Here is a 17,699-nt window from a genome sequence, read left to right as displayed (position 1 = left end):
ACTATGTGCGGCACATGTAGCACAGTATGCAGACATGGCGTGGGCATGAGTAATAGCTTGAGAAGTCACTACCTACTTACACACCCGTGCACACTGGGAAATTAGCCAATCATCAGATTTTATGTCGGTTTCTTGTTTGGCTTGATTTAAATTGTAGACGATCTAAGGGGGCTGTATCAAGGCCCAGCAGAGCGCAAGAATAAAAGCATTCAGCTGGAAATGAGTATAATATGTCTCTAACTATTGAACCTCACTCCACTGTAACTTGTCTGTTACTTTAATCCGCTTTTAAATATAACATATAGCTCTTTCCCTCAGATTATCCAAACTTGTGCAACAACACTTCACTAATTGCAACTTCTTAAAATCCATCTGAAGGAAATAGCCTAATACCGAAGAAGCACCTCTTTAGCAATAAGTACTTTTTGTTGGGATGAAAAGGTCATTTATTCTTGAACTGAAATGCTACATTCAGAACGACAGCAGTTTTTATGCGCACTGATCTTTGTGAAGACTTTTGCCTTTGACATTAACATCGGTTAATGTCACGAGGTAATTTACACATGCTATGGATGTTATTATCATATGCAATTTCCCATCTTTTTCTTTTAACCCAGCTTCTGCTTTCATTCCTCAGTGCTATCATTTGGCTTTGACTCCAGACTGCTAAAACTTTTATACACCTGCTGCATTACAACTAAAGGACACTTTTTCTGTGTGACCTCCAAATTTTTCGAGTAAAATGTGAACTTACGTTATAAATGAAATGAAAGTTTCCCTCTAAACTTTTCTGCCGTCACGTTCTCCGTCGGTCCAATTAACATTGCATCACCTTTCAAGTGGCCATTTCCATTTAGGGGCACATACAAAGATCACACTTCCTCTTATCCGAGGACCTGGTGAGAGATTATGCTATCTCTAATGAACCAGCGCCTGTGAACGCGGCAGCACGCAGGGAAATTAGCCAAGCATCGTCAGTTTGATATGCACATAAATGAATCATCCTTACCGTCATACGTCATAAATTGCCTTCATCTTTCCTGCATGATCAACCTAGAAAGATGACCCACCTCATCCTGCATTAATATGCACGGAGGCCGCCTCACGCACTACACGTGCTGCATTTGATCATAACGCGGTATACGTCAAGAACGGGGCGGGGGCCTACAGACGAAGTTGAGCTTTGTCGCGAAGTTGCTTAGCTTGCGCTCCCCCGTGCACGTCACGGAGCAGTTCACTGAAAGTTTACACCTCACTCTTGTGTTTGTTTTGCTCTTCACAAAGTTACAGAGGACGAGCCGTCCTCTTCTAAAAATGAAGGTGTGTTGAATACTGAATATATTTGCTGAAGGTTCAGCATATTTTCTATGCCAAAACAATATGTCTGTGGAACAGTAAATAGTTAAGCGATTTCGAAGGCGGTAGCGTGACAGGTTTTGCTCGTAAAAGCACAAAGGAGGGAGGGGAAGTGCGTTAATTAGCCATTTTGGAATATAGCTACCGATAAACACTGTTATCGAGGACAATAAGCAGAAAAGGGGAGCTAATATTTGTGGGGAAATGAGGAACTAATTCCATGGCCTGGGCCTGCAGAGATTCCAGGGAGAAGATAAGCCCACTGTTATGAATAGGTTATGCCATTGTGGCTCTTTTTTTCCCTTCCTCCCTTTTTTTATTTATTTATTTATTTTAAAACCTTCTTTGGTTATGAAAAACAGGGGAGTGTAGAGATGGAAGCATCGGAGCAGGGGTGGTGGTACACAAATTATCTTCCTTTTTTTTGGCTGATAGCATGTACCCTGTTCGCCAATTAAGAAGAGATAATAGGTCTATTTTGCACATGAGTGTGTTTTTATAATCAGGCCCTGATATGCTGTAGATAATTTAATCTGTTCTGTGATGAAACTGGGGGGGAAACAACATAATTTTGTTATTTAGCTAACTGGAGTTTGTCATGGATTTTATGATGTGGTTTTGTTTTGTGTGTTTATAATTCGTGTGAGATCAGAGAACACAAAAGACTTTTGCGACCACTTTGTCTTCAGATCTCTGCCATCTTTGCTATACTTTATCTTTAATCATTTCTCTGTTTCTGAGCTAAATTATTATTAATTAATTCATGTATTTTTTTTTAACAGAGCGACCGTTGCACCACAGTGAGAAGATTCTTGAGCAGGTGTTGGAGTGGAGCTCCTTGGACTACCCCAGCTCTGCTTTTCTTGTTATAAAGAAGTTTGTAGGTTTCAAACTTCTTGGGGAAGGTAGAGTATGCTGTAGATGTTACAAAAGAAGAAGCAGCTGTTCCATATCTTGTTATCCAGCATTACTATTTCTCAGATCATCATTATTCCTCAACAGCTCATTTGTTCATTTATTGATGACTGTTTAAACTCATAATACCCAGCCATGTTGTGCTTTTTTGTGCTTTTACTCCAGGGTAGTACAAGTACAACACTTTTGTTCATAGTATTTGTTCATAAAAGTAATGAAATTGTATGATTAACACAGGGGTAGGCAACTCCAGGCCTGAAGTGCCGGTGTCCTGCAGGTTTTAGATCTCACCCTGGGTCAACACACCTGAATCAAATGATTAGTTCCAGGCCTCTGGAGAACTTCAGCAGTCAGACAGGTGTCCTTTAGTAATTTAGCAATTTGAATCACTGTGTTGGATCAAGGACGCATCTAAAACTTGCAGGACACCGGCACTGGAGGCCTGGAGTTACCTACCCCTGGATTAGCATATCAGGACATGAATGAAGGCTTTGAGATTGGGTGCATACACTCTTTGATGAAGAACAACTCAAAAAGTGTCTTTATTTATTTAAAAAGCCAGAAAACTAAGTCTTACTGCTTTCATAGAAAGTATTTTAGTTATAGTTAAGTATCAGCCATGTGCTGCTAATCAAGTGCACTTGACCATCTCATCATCGGCAAGTGTGAGCATTGAAAGGTAAAACAGAAGTCTTGAAGTTTGCTGGTCTGAAGCAAACAGATGCGTGTTAACAAAATGCTAAGCAGAAACGATCTTAATGAAGCAATTGTTGCTGCCCATCATTCTGGGAAGGGTTATAAAGACATTTCCAACCAATTTGAAGTCCATCATTCTAGAGTGAGAGATTATTAGATTATTTACAAGTGGAAACATTCAAGGGCTAAATGTCAGACTCTACAGGAGTCAATTAGCTTGTTAAATGTTAAAGTTCATGAAAGAACATTTAGAAAAAGTCTCAACGAGCATGGCCTGTTTTCAGGTTCGGTAGAGGATGCCCCTTTTCTCATAAAAGAACATGGCAGCATAGTTTAGGTGTATAAAGTTGCATCGAAACAAACCACAAAACTTCTGTTCTTTGGACAAAGTGGAGATGTTTGACCATAATACACAGCACAATACTTGAAGGAAACCAAACACTGCATATCAGCACAAACACCTCATACCAGCTGTGAAGCACGGTGGTGGAGGGGTGATGTAAGGAAATTATTTAAAGCTGTATTTAAATCAATTCAGAGTGTAAGTAAGTATAGCTTGAAGTTAATGCTAACCGTGTTGTTGCTATTAGCCACAATTAATAAGTGGTCTAAACATCAAGCTAAAGCAGTTGATAGGCCAGGTACTTTCAGTTCTAGGAAATAGTTTGATGAAAATTAAACAGAGTAAAAATGGCAGCTAAAAATAAAGCAATAAAATAAATAAACCATTGCACTAAATAAATGAGTTAACATTTAAAAACAAGTACAATGTATTTAATTACAGTTGATGGCGTTAGAGCTGTAAGTATTACATAAAAGGATATAGGTATATGAAATTACAGTGGACAATAACTACAGGTGGTTAGCTAAGTAATTAAATAGTGATGGATAAAAGTCATGTATATATTTGACTGTATCCCCCAAAATTCAAACTTGTGCGTGGTTATAGATGCAAACATGTTACAGTTTGTTAGCTAAAGTGAATGGATATGTAGTTGGAGCAGGCAGACACAGTAACAGGTAGATGCCCTTCAGTGAGTACAGTTTTAGTTTAGTTTGGACAAAATGTGCAGCTTGTGTGGTGGTAGTATCCAACCAACCCTGCATATATTTTACTGAATTAAAAGCATTCATTAAAAATAAGTACAGGTCAACAGATTTGTGAGCGAACCCAGAACCCCTTGAATTCTCTGTTTTCCAATACAGCGTTTCCCTGTTTCACAACAGATCAGAAGCATTTTCTGAAAGGCGACTATCTGAAGTTCAGTGACGGATGCTCCAAACTGCTGTCAGGGCACAAATTTCAGGACAAGTATGTTGTGCTTCATTCAGAGAAGCTGCTGCTCTACAGGGATATCAAAGTAAGTACACTTTCGCCTTAATCTGCTGTCACATTTACAGCAAACACTCGCCGCCATGGAAACACAGTGTCTCCGGCGAACAGAGTGTGCCATTAATCCCGGGGTAATTTAAAAGGTTATGGAGCTGCTCAAGAAAGCCGAGATGTGTTTGAATGGAGCCGATACGACTACGACCGAAACAGACCAAAAATCCAGCCGGTCTGCGCTTCGTCTCCCCGGCAACGTGTTTGTCTCAAGGTTCCAAATTTTCAAATTAAGAAGGAAAATTTTTTTTAAAAGGGAAAGAATGCGACGCGTGCTTGAGAGACGACCAGCAGGACCGAGCTCCCTAGAGGGCTTTTCCTCTCAGCACATTTCTGCAGAAACATAGGATTCGTAAAGGAGTGTGAAGAAGTGTTAATAATTGATGGGGGTGCAGTAGTTCTGGCAGTAGGCTTGGGTGGTGAGGGGTAGGTGGGAGGGGGGAAATGGATAAGGTTGGTGCTGTGTGTACGGGGAGGTGTACTTTCACTGAAAGCTTCATTTATTTATTTAATTATTTTAAGGTCGCACCAGAGTGGCTAATTACTGCATAAATGCAGGGGAAATTAGAAGTGTTACTGGAACTTAATTGATATTCCTTGGCCTCTGCAATTACTGCCAGGTCTGTACTTAGTGCAGATTATGCTGGATGAAACACTGAATGTGTGGTGGGTTGTGATGTGTAGGTGTCAGAGGCAAAGCTACAACTTTGATTTCGCTCGCTTTGTTCTCTTTCACTTTGTTCTTTGTCAGTTGGAAGAAGAGGTTTTTGCCGGTAATGATTTGTGTTGCGATTCTGTGGAATGGCACTTGTTGGCATTTTATTGTAGTTTTAATTATTTCAGTAAATTTAATTATTTCTCCCCCTTGAATTTAGATAATTATTCCAAACAATATGCAGTTTTTCCTTTGTACGCCTCCATTCTGGTGACAGCTGGCAGTCGGGGGCATCATGTTTTGGTCCATCCGTCAGTCCATCTGACCATCCGCCCATCGTCTTGAATCCGACATATGTCGAATGCCTAGAGGGGATTCTTAAAATTGGACATAAGCATTCACTTTGGCTTGAGGAAAAACTGATTAGATTACGGTTTTCAAAGGTCAAGGTACATGCGACCTCACATTCTGGCCTCACGTCCATCTCATCCTTTTGAGCGCTTCATCCTGGAAGGACCTGGAGGGAATTTAATCATGTATGGTGCAAGCTTTCTCTTAGACTCAAGTGAACTGATTTGATAGTTCGAGGTCACAGTGACCTCACAAAACACGGTTTGGCCCGGAACTCAAATATTTATACACGAATTATGACAAAGGTTCCTGCTAATATTAGAAAAGGAGGGTTTTATATCCAAAATGTCAAAGGTGAGCTCTGCTGTGCCATTGTCTATGTTCTGCAGTAACACTTTCCTGACCATTATTCAACACCATCACTCAGGAACAGAGTGTTCACCCATTGGCCACTTTATTAGGCACGTCTCGCTGGTACCGACCTGGACTCCTTCTTACCTTCAGGACTGCCTTAAGTCAGAGATTTTGCCCCATGTTGACATGGCATCATCACACATTTGGTGCATATTTAACATTCATGATGTGAATGTCCTGTTCCACCACATCCCAAAGGTGCTGTGTTGGATTAAGATCTGGTGACTGTGGAGGATGTTTGACCCTACCATGTGACTGTAACATCGACACTTATCAGACCAGGCAACATTTTCCACATTTTATTGTTTAATGTTAACTGTCACTGGTTGGGTCTTCATGTGCCTCAAGGTTCAATGTGTTGTCTATTCAGAGATGCTCATGTCCATAAAGAGAGGCTATTTGAGCTACTGTTTCCTTCCTATCAGTTCAAAGCTGTCTGGTCATTCTCCTCTGACATCAAGACGTCGTTTTTTTCCCGAGAACTGCCGCTCGTGTTATATTAGTATTTTCTCATTTCCAGACCATTCTCTGTAAACCCTAGAGATGGTTGGGGGGGGAAATCCCCAGCAGATCAGCAGTGTCTGAAATACTCTGACCAGCATGTGTGGTACCATTCAAAATCACTTAAACTACCTTTATTCTTCATTCTGTTGCTCAGTTTCATCTACATGCTTAAATAAATTGAGTGGCTGCCACATGATTGGCTCATTAGATATTTGCATTGACAAGTAGCTGAACAGGTGTACCTATAAAAATGGCCATGAGTGTCTCTGTGTTTGTTGCTGAATGCAGTCTTTGCTGTGCCACCTTACCTGCTCAAAGTGTGTTTGGTTTGGTTTTGCAGAGCGCTAAAGCCGAGAAAACAATCCCACTGAAGGATGTGAAGTGTTACCTGGGCCTGAAGAAGAGGCTCAAACCTCCAACCAAGTAAGCAGCACTCACACATCCTGTATAATAAAACATCCTCCTTAAAATTATACGATTGAGAGAAGGATTTACCCTTTTTTTTTTTCCTCCTGTGCTGGAATAATGTAAACATCCCAATTCGCAGTCTTGTATACACGTCTTGATTTGGTGCATGCTGTTAGTTTTCATCTTCACTGTTGATTAGCGAGTACAGCTGCAGTGGAATTAATGTGAAAGCACTGCTTTTAATACCTGATGCTAGGTTGTTTAAAGCGAGCAATAAACTGGGGAGAAAACACAAATCCACTTTCTTAAAACCACAGGACAAAATGTCTAGAAGCAAAAATGTAAATAGTACACCGTGGGAGATTTTATTTTTTTATGTTTTGGTTCTTTGACTGTTTAAGTGAAATGCATCCGCATCTCTGCTGATAAAATTACAGCTGCAAATGGACAAAACTAATTTGGAATAGCGGAATAGGTTTTAGTTATAACATAGAGTAAAGCATCTTCTGCAGCCTGTATAATTCCAGGAAAATGGATGTTCTGCCTTCCAGCCTGTGGTGAAGTCCTGTGTTGTGCCGCTAATGTGCATTTATTAATTTGCACCATTGTGTAATTGTTCCGCCACCGAAGGGCCTTCATTGCCTCAGAGATTTTACCGAAAAAACACAGGTCGCTTTCTCTCTTCCACCGGTAAAACAACAGTGGCACAAATTCTCTGCTGAATCGCAGACACAACTGCCTGTGTCACCGGGGTCAGGCAACAAATACAAAGCAGATTTTGTGATTTTTCCGAACCCCCCGTGGACATTTTTCTGGCATATTTGCATGCGGGTGAGTCATCTTTACCAAAAACGGATGCTGCATCGTCACAATCACGATCATTCGATCCAGCGTTTTGAGTTTTAATATATTTTTATGTTTATGGTTTATGTTAAAGTTCATTAGCTTCTCTAAGTTCATTTCTATTTTGCCCATGTTGCCCTGTTAAAGTTTGTTTATTCGAATCCCCTTGTGTCTTCACCCCTGTGTTTAAGTCTCCCTCGCCCTTCATGTGTTTCTGCGTCTCATTATGTTTCCTGTTTTATTTTGAAGAGGTCTGGTGTCACATGTTCATTGGGTATTATGTTGACTCTAATCAGCTGTTTCCCCATGTATTTCCACTTCCCCTGATCAACTCCTATGCGCATTTAGTCTGTGCGTTTTCATTTAGTCCTTGTCAAGTCATTTGTTGAGTTCTTGTCATTTTTCGATGCCTCTATGTTTGCAGGTTTTTCCATGTTCAGATTTTTAATCATGTTCAAGGTTTTGTTCTTTGTCTTTTGTGTTTAGCATTTAGTTTTTCCCAGTTCTAGTTAGTCTCCCGTCAGTGTGCATCTGCATTTTTGTGCCATTTTGTAGTATTTCCAAGCCACAAATAAACGTCTCACGTTTTTTAAAATTATAGTTTAATTCCAAGTGTCTGCATTTGAGTCCTCTTCCTCCGTCCACACATGCGTACATTCTTACCAAATCAGTCCTCCTGGAAGTGACGCTGTATTTCCTCTTTCCCTTCCTCGACCCTCAAAGTTTTGCCACCCACCCCTCCCCTAAAACCAGGGATGTCAAACTGATTTTACATCGTGGGTCACATACACCTCACTTTAATCTTAAATGGGGCCAGTGAAACTCACCTTTCTGTCAGTGTAAAGAAGTTTAACTACACATTAGTCCCTGACATATTTTAATATGTGAACAAGGACAATTTCAACAGTACTTCACAGTTTTTCCACATGATAAAGAAATGCTGCTGTAATCTGAAAGCTTTCAGTCTTAAATTGTAAGAAGTAAATGTGTAAAATTACAGGACTAAATCCTGGCAGCTCAATGCCCAGATGGTCCTGTTATTATAAAACAGAAAGCTTCTGTTAATTCGTAGAAAATGTCCTTATTTCTGTGGACCCATTGTGAAAAACAAATAAAACAGACATTTTTATAGTCAATAGTGAAAAGACGGGAATGTTTCTGTTATTTAATTGTTTATCTATTACGAGAGGTCTTTGTTAGTATGAAAAGCTGCAACACTTCTAACTAAAAGTAAAAACATTTATGCCTAGCTTTACATTTTCCAAATGCATCCAGTGGGGCCGGATTAGAGTCGTTCCCAGGCCATTTCTGGCCCTCAGGCCTTATGTTTGACATCCATGCCCAAGACCCTCCTGACCCCATCTTATTTTTCACTGTAATGAAATTGATTAAATGTAATTGCGTTTTAACAAATACAAATTATTAAACTCTGTTCCCGCAAGTAGAAAAACATTGCCGCCACTGTTTTATTTTAATGATCCTCTGTTATTGGAATTGATGACACATGCCAGCATTTCTTGTTGGTCAAACAAAGAGGACATTTATTCTATATTTCACATCGCGCGATTATAATTCCTCATAATTTTCCCCGTGTCGGACTGTCGAGTCGAACAAAAAAAAAGTGAGAAATGACCCCAGACAACGATTGTCTGCATTACGAAGTCCTTCAGGGCGAGGAAACCCGGATAAGAGAGCAGGAGTGGGAGACGGAGAGATGAGGGAAAAGAGGGAGAGATGCAGAAAGATGCAGGCTGGTATCATATACTGTTGAGTGGGCTGTGGGAGAAGTCATACAGCGAATAAATAAATAAAGACAGAGTGCTGAGGAGAATGGAGAGAGTCGTAGTGAGAGGGTTAGGAAGAGGCAGCGCTCCAGTACCTCATTAGGTTGAGGTCTATTTGTGAGCGGCCTACTGCTGGGCTGGATCTGCTGCCCTCACTCACAGGAGTGGTGCTCCAGGCTGCTGGCTCTCTCCAACCCCTCTTCGCTTTGTTCTTCTCCCTACTTTTCTGCTTCTTTTCAGCTGCTGCTGCAAAGGTTTTTGAGGAAAGCACATTCTCTAGGAAGGTGGTCTTTTCACCTTATGTTACCCCCAGGTTAATTTACACCGAAGCGCACACGTGTCCATGTATCGATAGGCTTTTGAGTGCATGGAAATGGTGGAGTGTGGGAAGAGGGTTGTTCCTTTTAGCTAATACCGCAGCTTGGCGCAGTAAACCGTGTTCATGCGATCATCTGTTTTTACCCCCAGCAGATTCGCTCACCGCTCCAGCATGTCAGAAGTTCTGTCTTTTGCAGCCCTCCTAACAAAATATACTTTAAGGCTTATAGGTGAACAGCGTGTGCTCTGTGTATTGTACAGTTTGGCCCAGAGCATATTGATGTCTGCTCATGCATAAACATGTGGGCTGAAACTGCACTAATTAGCTTAATTAATTCCACTGTTTGGCACCCAGTGTTTGCTGGGAACTCTCTTTCCTCTTTGGATGTTCGTGAAAAGGTTTTGACCTTCTACTATCTTTACAGTACTTTCTCAAGTTGTTTAAAGTTATTTATGTGAAGTGGGATTTTTGAACGTTCACCGTTTCTTTTAGAGAAACTTGTGAACCCTGTTTTTGAATTATACCAGTATGCAGGAAATTGCAAATTTAGATTTGCAGAATCCAAATTTCCAAGTCTGAACTGTCTCTTCCCTCTTTTCACAGCTGGGGCTTCACCATCTGCACTGATAAGCAACAATTGTGAGTAACACATTGACGTTCTATGAGTCGTCGTTGTACGTTTGACCCTTTTCTGCTTTAAACTCTCTCCAAAACAGAAAGAATCTAATAGTTAGAATCACACTTTATTTATTAATTTCATCAGATTTTTTACATTTTTTTTAATACCTGTGATGTGATGCCAGCAAAGTCAGGTGACCCTATAAGCTCCTGAAAGATTTAAGCAAGTGTTCTTCATTCCCTTAATGTCAAAGCATGTCAGCGTTTAAAACCTCGGTGAGGAAATGAAGCATAATTATCCTGATCACAAAAAAGAGACATGAAACGAGTAATGTCCTCTAACTGTTAGCAACTACCAGTAACATTAAGTCAACGTGCTAGCTTCTAGTTCATCTTTTCATAGCTGTCTGTCAAACTCATCTCTGTAAGCAGGTATTAACATGTAGAATCAGTAGACATGGGGCTAGGGATGTTTACCGAAAACCTGGTGTTAAACAGGCTTCAGGTCTTAACTGGGGCATCGATACACTCCAGTGTTATTGGTACTGCTTTCAGTAGTGGAAGAACGTAAGAAAATTAATTCGTTATTGCTACAAGAAACATAATTTTTCACATTTTTATTTGACTAACTTTGACTAGCTTACATGCCAGTAGGTCTTTTAGCAAGTAAAGAAGGAAACGAGCGGTTCTTTGAAACATTCGACAAAGGTCCATCACATTTAGACAAAAAAAGTGCACGTTTGATGTCCTAGAATCGAAAATATGAACATGAAGTAATGATTAAAAGTGAGTTGTTAGTAACCTGATATGGGTGTGTGCTTCAGAAATCCCCAGTTTCAGAGTTTTTGTTGGTGCACTTCCATCCACGAGCTATAAGTTAAGGTTTAGGTACGAGTGATTATTACCCAGTGCTGATTATATGTTGAATTTAAAGCCTTCATTATATGGGGAATATGGATTTTCACATAATCGAGTATTCAGCCAAGCTATAGTCAAAATAATTCAAATATTATATTACAGTCCTGCAGAAGATACAAAATTACAGTGATTGCACATTAATTCAGTGAATTTTATTTGATGTTAATTTTATCTGTGGATGTGGTGAAACACACACTTCTGCTTTAACCTTCATGTTAATTACGCCCTCACAAAACTTTCTGCTGTAGTTTTATCAGCGTGAATGCAGCAGTTGAATGCCAAGAGTAACATCCTATATATGTGTGGCCACATGACTTTGTTACAGTGCTGTGAAAAAGTATTTTCTCCATTCCTGATTGTCTTTGTTTTTTGCATATTTGTCACCCTTATTTGTTTCATATCATTAAACATTCGCAAAAGGTAACCAGAGTAAGTACTAAATTCAGTTTTTAAATAAAGAGTTCAGTTTTTAGGGGCAGGGGGGTAAGGCCCCATAATACCAATGGAGCTTGTTAAATCGTTAATTTATTGGGATTACGACAATTTTTGGAAAGCTGAGGTCGGTTTCAGTAGCCACACCCACGGCTGACTATTGTCAGACCTGCTGAGGTCAGAGTTCATGATTCATCAATAAGAAAAGCGATTGGGCAAAAATGGCATCCATGGGAGAGAACAAGGAGAAAATCATTGGTGATCAAAAAGAACTCAAAGGCTTGTTTCACATTTACCAAAAAACCCTCTTGATGATCTCAGAGACTTTTGGTAAAATATTCTGTGGACTGATGAGACAAAAGGTGAACTTTTTGGAGGGGCTAAGTCCTGTTACATGTGGAATAAAACTAACACAGCATTTTAGAAAAAAACTCATCATACAGCAGTCAAACATTGTGGTGGTAGTGTGACACGGTCTGGGGCTGCTTTGCTGCTTCAGGACGACTCTGAATGGGTCAAAGAAACATTGACTAGACCGCTCCAAACCTCAAAGTCTGGACTCAAATCAGATTGAGATGCTTTGGCCTGACCTAAAACAGGCCGTTCATGGTTGAAAATCCACCAATGTGACTCAAAGCAATTCTGTAATGATGAGTGGGCCAGAATTCCTCCACAGTGATGTAAAAGACTCAGTGTCAGTTATCACAAACACTTGATTGCAGTTCTTGCACAACCAGTTATTAGGCTTAGGGGGCAATTATGTTTTCACACAAAGGGCCGGGTAGGGTTGGATAACTTTTAACCTTTTAAACATGTTTGTGTTTACTCTGGTTATGTTTGTCCAATGTTAAGTTTTGATTGATGATCTGAAACATGTAAGTGTGACAAATATGCAAAAACTGAGAAACCAGTTTTTCACAGTACTGTATGTTTTATTTCTCTTTTAATAATAGCAAACCTGGAGTACAGTGCATGCCAGGTATTACTTTAAACCTTCATCCAAGATTATGTCTCACAAAACTAATCGTTGCTGCTTATATAGACTTTATTAATGCAGATTTACAGACTCAAAGGTGCAGCTATGGCGCAGTCTTTTATTTATTTTTTTATTCGGTGATCCCCTCAGAAGAAACTGTGTCCACTGCTGTGACTCACCAAGTCCAGCTACCTGATTAAAATGGGTGTGAAAATAATGAGGTGGAAATCAGCGACTGATGTGACCAAGCTTTCTCCTCCTCAGGCATTTCTGCTGCGACAAGAGGGAGACGCAGGTCAACTGGGTGACAGACATCATCAGGATGAAGGTAAGATGACGCGCAACTAGAGAGGAAGTTAAAACAGGAGCGAGGAATTCTCTCATGCAGACGCTCGATAAGGCAATTTAATGAGTAGACGCTGAAGTGTGCGGCGTAGCTGCAGGACTGCAGGAGAACTATGTGCATCCCTCTCTAAGCCTTTTATTGCAGTGTCGTGAGCCAAAAATATCAGTGAATGTGACATGCACGCTGTGGACATATCCTCCTCCTTTTCTCTTCCATATTTGGATGAAAAATACCCTCAAATACAGACAGAATAAATCATCTTTTTTTTTACAATCCATATCTCAGAACAAGGAGATATGATAAATCATATGTTTTTCTCCCAATCATCCTTTTCCATTGTACGGTGAGGCAGACAAAAATACATAAACAGGGGAGAGAACTGTAAAGTTTTCGAGGTCACTCAGCAATAACATAAATCACTTTATGTGGAAAAGCTGTGAGAATAAGGTCAAGGCGACTGTAACAATCACATTGTGGTACTTAGCCTGCAGATAGAGCTAAGTGTTGTCGCTGTCAGTCGCTGACACAGCACATATGACATAAATAATGCAGGGCAAAGCAAACCAAGGGGAGAACAGCTACGCACGTGTCATAATCCTGTATTAATTTTCACTCTCGCAGTCATTTCTGCCCCCCTCCAAGAGAAACGGCGTCTTATTTTCTCATTAGACTCAACACTGGTGTCTATTTTTTGCTCATTTTCAAGTAAAAGACCAAAGTTGAACTTCACACTCGTCCTTAACTGAAAGATCGAAGGAAGATTTGCCAGCTCTGTATTGTATGCTCAGCACATTTCATCTGTATTAGCACTCTGGCTGTCTCCCTTTATGGGAACCCGTCTGCAGCAAAGTGTTGTTTATCACAGGTGCTTACTGTAAAAGCCTTTTAGTGCCTTAGTTTGGGTTAGAAAGTAAAAAGGGCAACACTGTCGGGGAGAGATTGATCTAAAGGGGAAGGCAATTTTTGTCTGTTGTTTCTAAGTGTTTCAAGGTGTTTATTTCAGTGGACTTTCCCCCTCCTCCTCGCTCTTTGCAGAAGCTCTTTGCTCTGCAACAACTAAATCTATAGCAGACCGGAGCCGGCTAAAAATATTAGAATTCTCTTCCCAAATCTGCTAAATATCAGGATTGTCAGCTTCCAACGCCGAGGCTTGAGGGAAGGACGCGGGACTTGTGGGAAGGGCAGAGAGAAAGTGCAGATGAGAAAGTCGACGGAAAGCACTTGTTCTTGATTTCCCTTACCTTACCTGTTAGCGAGCATTGTGCTCCAACAGTTTCCATAGCAACTGGCGATGGAGGACCTCATTCTGAAGCAAGGTAGAATGGGTGATGGCGGGTGTTCGAGAGTTGGGGGAGGGTGTAAAGGTCCAAGGACAGGTCCTGGCATTGATGAAATAAGGATTTGTTTAAGAGAGACGGTTTTACACGTTGGGGGAGGGGGGGGGGGGGTCACGGTGATTTAAAAGGGGACATTGTTAAAGAGAAAGTTTAGCTGGAGATCAGAGCGCAGCCAGACAGCTGTACTGGAACAGAGTATCATCATTCTTTGACTTCCCCTCATTATTAAGGATGCTTGTCTCAATCTGACTGAAAACTGAACCGGCACGTAGATATTTTAGACTAAGGAGCAATATCATGCTTTTTATTAATTATTCATACTTTCAAAAACAAATATTGTTGCTGACAGTTCTGTTTCTCTTTTCTTTCCTTCCTTCATTCTCATACAGTCAAGGGCAGACATCCAGTTTTTAGTGCGTCTTGGAGTCATCATTAGTCTATTCATTCATGTTATTCCTCATCTACTCCATTTTACTGCACAGGTCTCATACATGCAGAGCTGGACCTTACAGAGCATACAAAGACAATAAATGAAAATAATGTTGTTTTAAATGATATATAACCCGTTTCCATGATGTCTGCCTTGTGCCTTCAGTATGGTTCTGACCTTCATGCATCCACCAACTCAAAAGAAATGGCAGATCACAAATCCACCAGAGGTGGAGCTCTAACTGAAGGGAGCAAGGTGCTGCCTCAGAACCTCAACTCTAGCAAACAGGTGAGGAACTCAATGTTTTTTTACCCCTCAGCCATAAAAGGCTGATGGGGGGTATTGTTGTGGTTGGCAGCGCGGCTTTGTGAACACAAGAATGAGGGAATGTAGGATTTTCAAATTGATACCAAAGGTGCATCTACTAAAAAACTCAGATGACTTCAAATCTCTGTAACATCGACCTCAAGGTCCTCTGACCCTGATCCCAAGGTCAGAGGTCATGTTTTCTGAAAATCTTGTGAATGTAATAACTCACAAAAGAAGTTACGTTGGATTTTCACATTTATACCATAGGTGTATCTACTAGGAGGCTGAGAACTGATGGTTTTTTCTTTATAGCTCTTATTTGCTGCCATGGTTAGGTTGGAAAGTAATCGATCAATATTAATATTAGTATTATTATTAGTTTTTCAAGAGTTTCAAAATATGGCTATGTTTGCCATCAGACCATGCTTCCATTTTTCTTTTACTGCTTAGTTCATGGTCACAGGTAGTCTGGAGCTCACACCACCTGCCACAGAGCAGAAAACACACAATCTCATATCCTTGTGTTGGTGTTGCTCCTACATCAGAGAAAAAATATTAGTCCAGGATCAGTATTCCTGCAGACCAGTCACCATACACCTAATAACACCACATCCCTAAGATATCAGATGATTGGTCAGTTGTCATGTTCATCCTGGACCAACATTATTATGATGATACAGAAACAACACCAACACGGGCCTATCTGATAGACTGTGAAAAACTTTAGTTTTATTTAGCTTTAGCTTTTTATTTAGCTTTAGTTTTATTCTTGTCATCATGCATCATGCTATGAGTGATTATAAGATTGAAGAGTCTGTGATTTCACTACATCTATATCTGCCATGTTTACCTATAGACAACCGAAAGGAGGGTTTCTCTTGGAGATGGAGAATGGAGGCCCGCCAAGGATCCTAGTCCCCACTTCAAGTCCAACACCATAGGTGCTCCAAAGTCCAGTACCATGGGTGCTCCAAAATCCAACCCCATAGCTGTTCCAAAGTCCAACACCATAGGTGCTCCAAAGTCCAATGAACCATTCAAACCCCCAGCAATCCCAAGCAGAAGAACTTCAGTGGATGTTTGCCTGCCTCTACGGCTCCCGTCACCATCTTCTTCCAGACACATGCAACCCATGCCTTTGCCTGTTCTCCCTCAAAGCGGCTGTAAGACGGTCAATAAAAGACCTGCTCTGGGTGGGGAAGCTATACTCCCTCCAAATCTGCTGAATGAACTCAACTCTGTCCTGAACAAGACTGGTCGCACTAACAAGAACAATGACTGACAGGAGGAGACATGAGGGGGAAATTACATAAAGTATCATGATCATTTCTGAAAGACTACACAGTATTAATGAAAAGAGAACAAGTTGCTTTCATGAGCGATGATCACAGTTTGACCTGAGCTTTTGAACTTGTATATATATGGAGATGGTGATGCACATGGGTATGTGCAAAACAGGTGCAGGAGACTGCAAAGGTCACGCAAACCTCAGCTGGCCATGGCGCTGACCCAAGCACTACAAATTAAGATTTATATACCACTGTTTGAAAGCTAGAGAAAGTTACGTAAATATGTTCCGCTATCAAACTCAGAAGTTTCTGGAAACATTTCCAAATGCTTATGCAATGTCTTTTTTTCCAGCTAAAGCCTTGCCAAAGAATTTGCAACTATACTTTTACTTTTACAGGCAGGAGCCTGCTGCTACCTTACAGCGGCCATTCCCAAAGTCAATAGTGCTGCGGGCCACTTAAAAAATAGAAAATCCCATGGGGCCAACCAATAATAAATCTTTCTCTAATCAAAATACAAGTGAAAGTAATATATTTTTTGGATAAATTTATTTAAAAAAAACCCAAAACAAAACAGCAAAGGCTGCTAATTCTACGCAGTCATATGCAAAGTTTTTTGGACAATGTGTGTAATGAGTAATATCACAAATTAGCCACCTCCTCTTACCAGTTGTAATTCACTTTTATAGAAATAAATACTACAGTTACATATTTATATAAATGTAATGTCAAAGCTAAATGTTCGTTATTATTGCTCCCCACCTGCAGCACCATGGCAGTCCACCAGGGGGCCCCAGGGAATCGTGGCCTTACAGGACAACATTACTCCTGGATATGTACAGCACTGCCAATACAATCATACATGTTGGTGCACAAAAAGCTGATTTGGTGTGCACAAGTTGGTAATGGTTTTAAATAGAAGTACGATACAATATTAGCTGGCTGTGGCACACAGGCCAAAGTGTTAGGTACCTTTATTTATTTGTAGTTGCTTTTATGGTTCTAGCAGTTTTTGTACCACTGTAACTGTTACAACTGTAACCGAACTGTAGCCCCACTGGCAGTGTTTTTGAAGCCTAAGATTATGTGCCATGCCATTTTTAAACTTTGCAGGGGGCCGCCACCAAATGTCAAATTAATGTACAGCATAAAAATATAAATAAATGTGCTAAAACATTTAGTGAAGTTGCACATTCATGTTTAGCGTTTTCATAGACATTAAGTGGTTAATTTGTTCTTGGACTGATCCTGGACTAACATTTTGCTAGCTTGTTTCTATGGGTTATCTTTTTTTCTGATATTTTAAGAAGAAAAAAGGCCTGAAAACAGAAAATATCAGCATGATGATGCAAGAGATCATAATCTCATGACCACATTCAAAACAGAATCAATTTTTAGCAATAACATATAGGTGA

The 17,699-nt window shown here is 40.4% G+C and overlaps 1 protein-coding gene across 3 annotated transcripts in view; it reads left to right on the top strand.

Moving 5' to 3' along the window:
• Positions 1 to 17,459, top strand: part of arap2 (ArfGAP with RhoGAP domain, ankyrin repeat and PH domain 2) — a 167,618-nt gene extending 150,159 nt beyond the window's left edge. For all 3 annotated transcript variants that reach the window (XM_085266827.1, XM_085266829.1, XM_085266828.1), the window contains exons 27-33: positions 2,139 to 2,261; positions 4,195 to 4,328; positions 6,616 to 6,698; positions 10,233 to 10,268; positions 12,838 to 12,901; positions 14,852 to 14,974; positions 15,852 to 17,459. In XM_085266827.1, coding sequence (XP_085122953.1) covers positions 2,139 to 2,261; positions 4,195 to 4,328; positions 6,616 to 6,698; positions 10,233 to 10,268; positions 12,838 to 12,901; positions 14,852 to 14,974; positions 15,852 to 16,277 — 989 coding nt within the window. In that variant the 3' untranslated portion in view covers positions 16,278 to 17,459. The remainder of the gene's footprint in view (positions 1 to 2,138; positions 2,262 to 4,194; positions 4,329 to 6,615; positions 6,699 to 10,232; positions 10,269 to 12,837; positions 12,902 to 14,851; positions 14,975 to 15,851) is intronic.
• The last annotated feature ends 240 nt before the right edge of the window (positions 17,460 to 17,699 follow it).

The sequence above is a fragment of the Mchenga conophoros genome, linkage group LG3 (genome assembly GCF_057382185.1).
Source record: "Mchenga conophoros isolate Kocher_MC1m ecotype Shallow Benthic linkage group LG3, M_conophoros_male_GT1.1, whole genome shotgun sequence".
NCBI classification, from domain to species: Eukaryota; Metazoa; Chordata; class Actinopteri; order Cichliformes; family Cichlidae; genus Mchenga; species Mchenga conophoros.
Note: the sequence above shows the minus strand (reverse complement) of the source record. Positions and strands in the feature narration are given on the sequence as shown.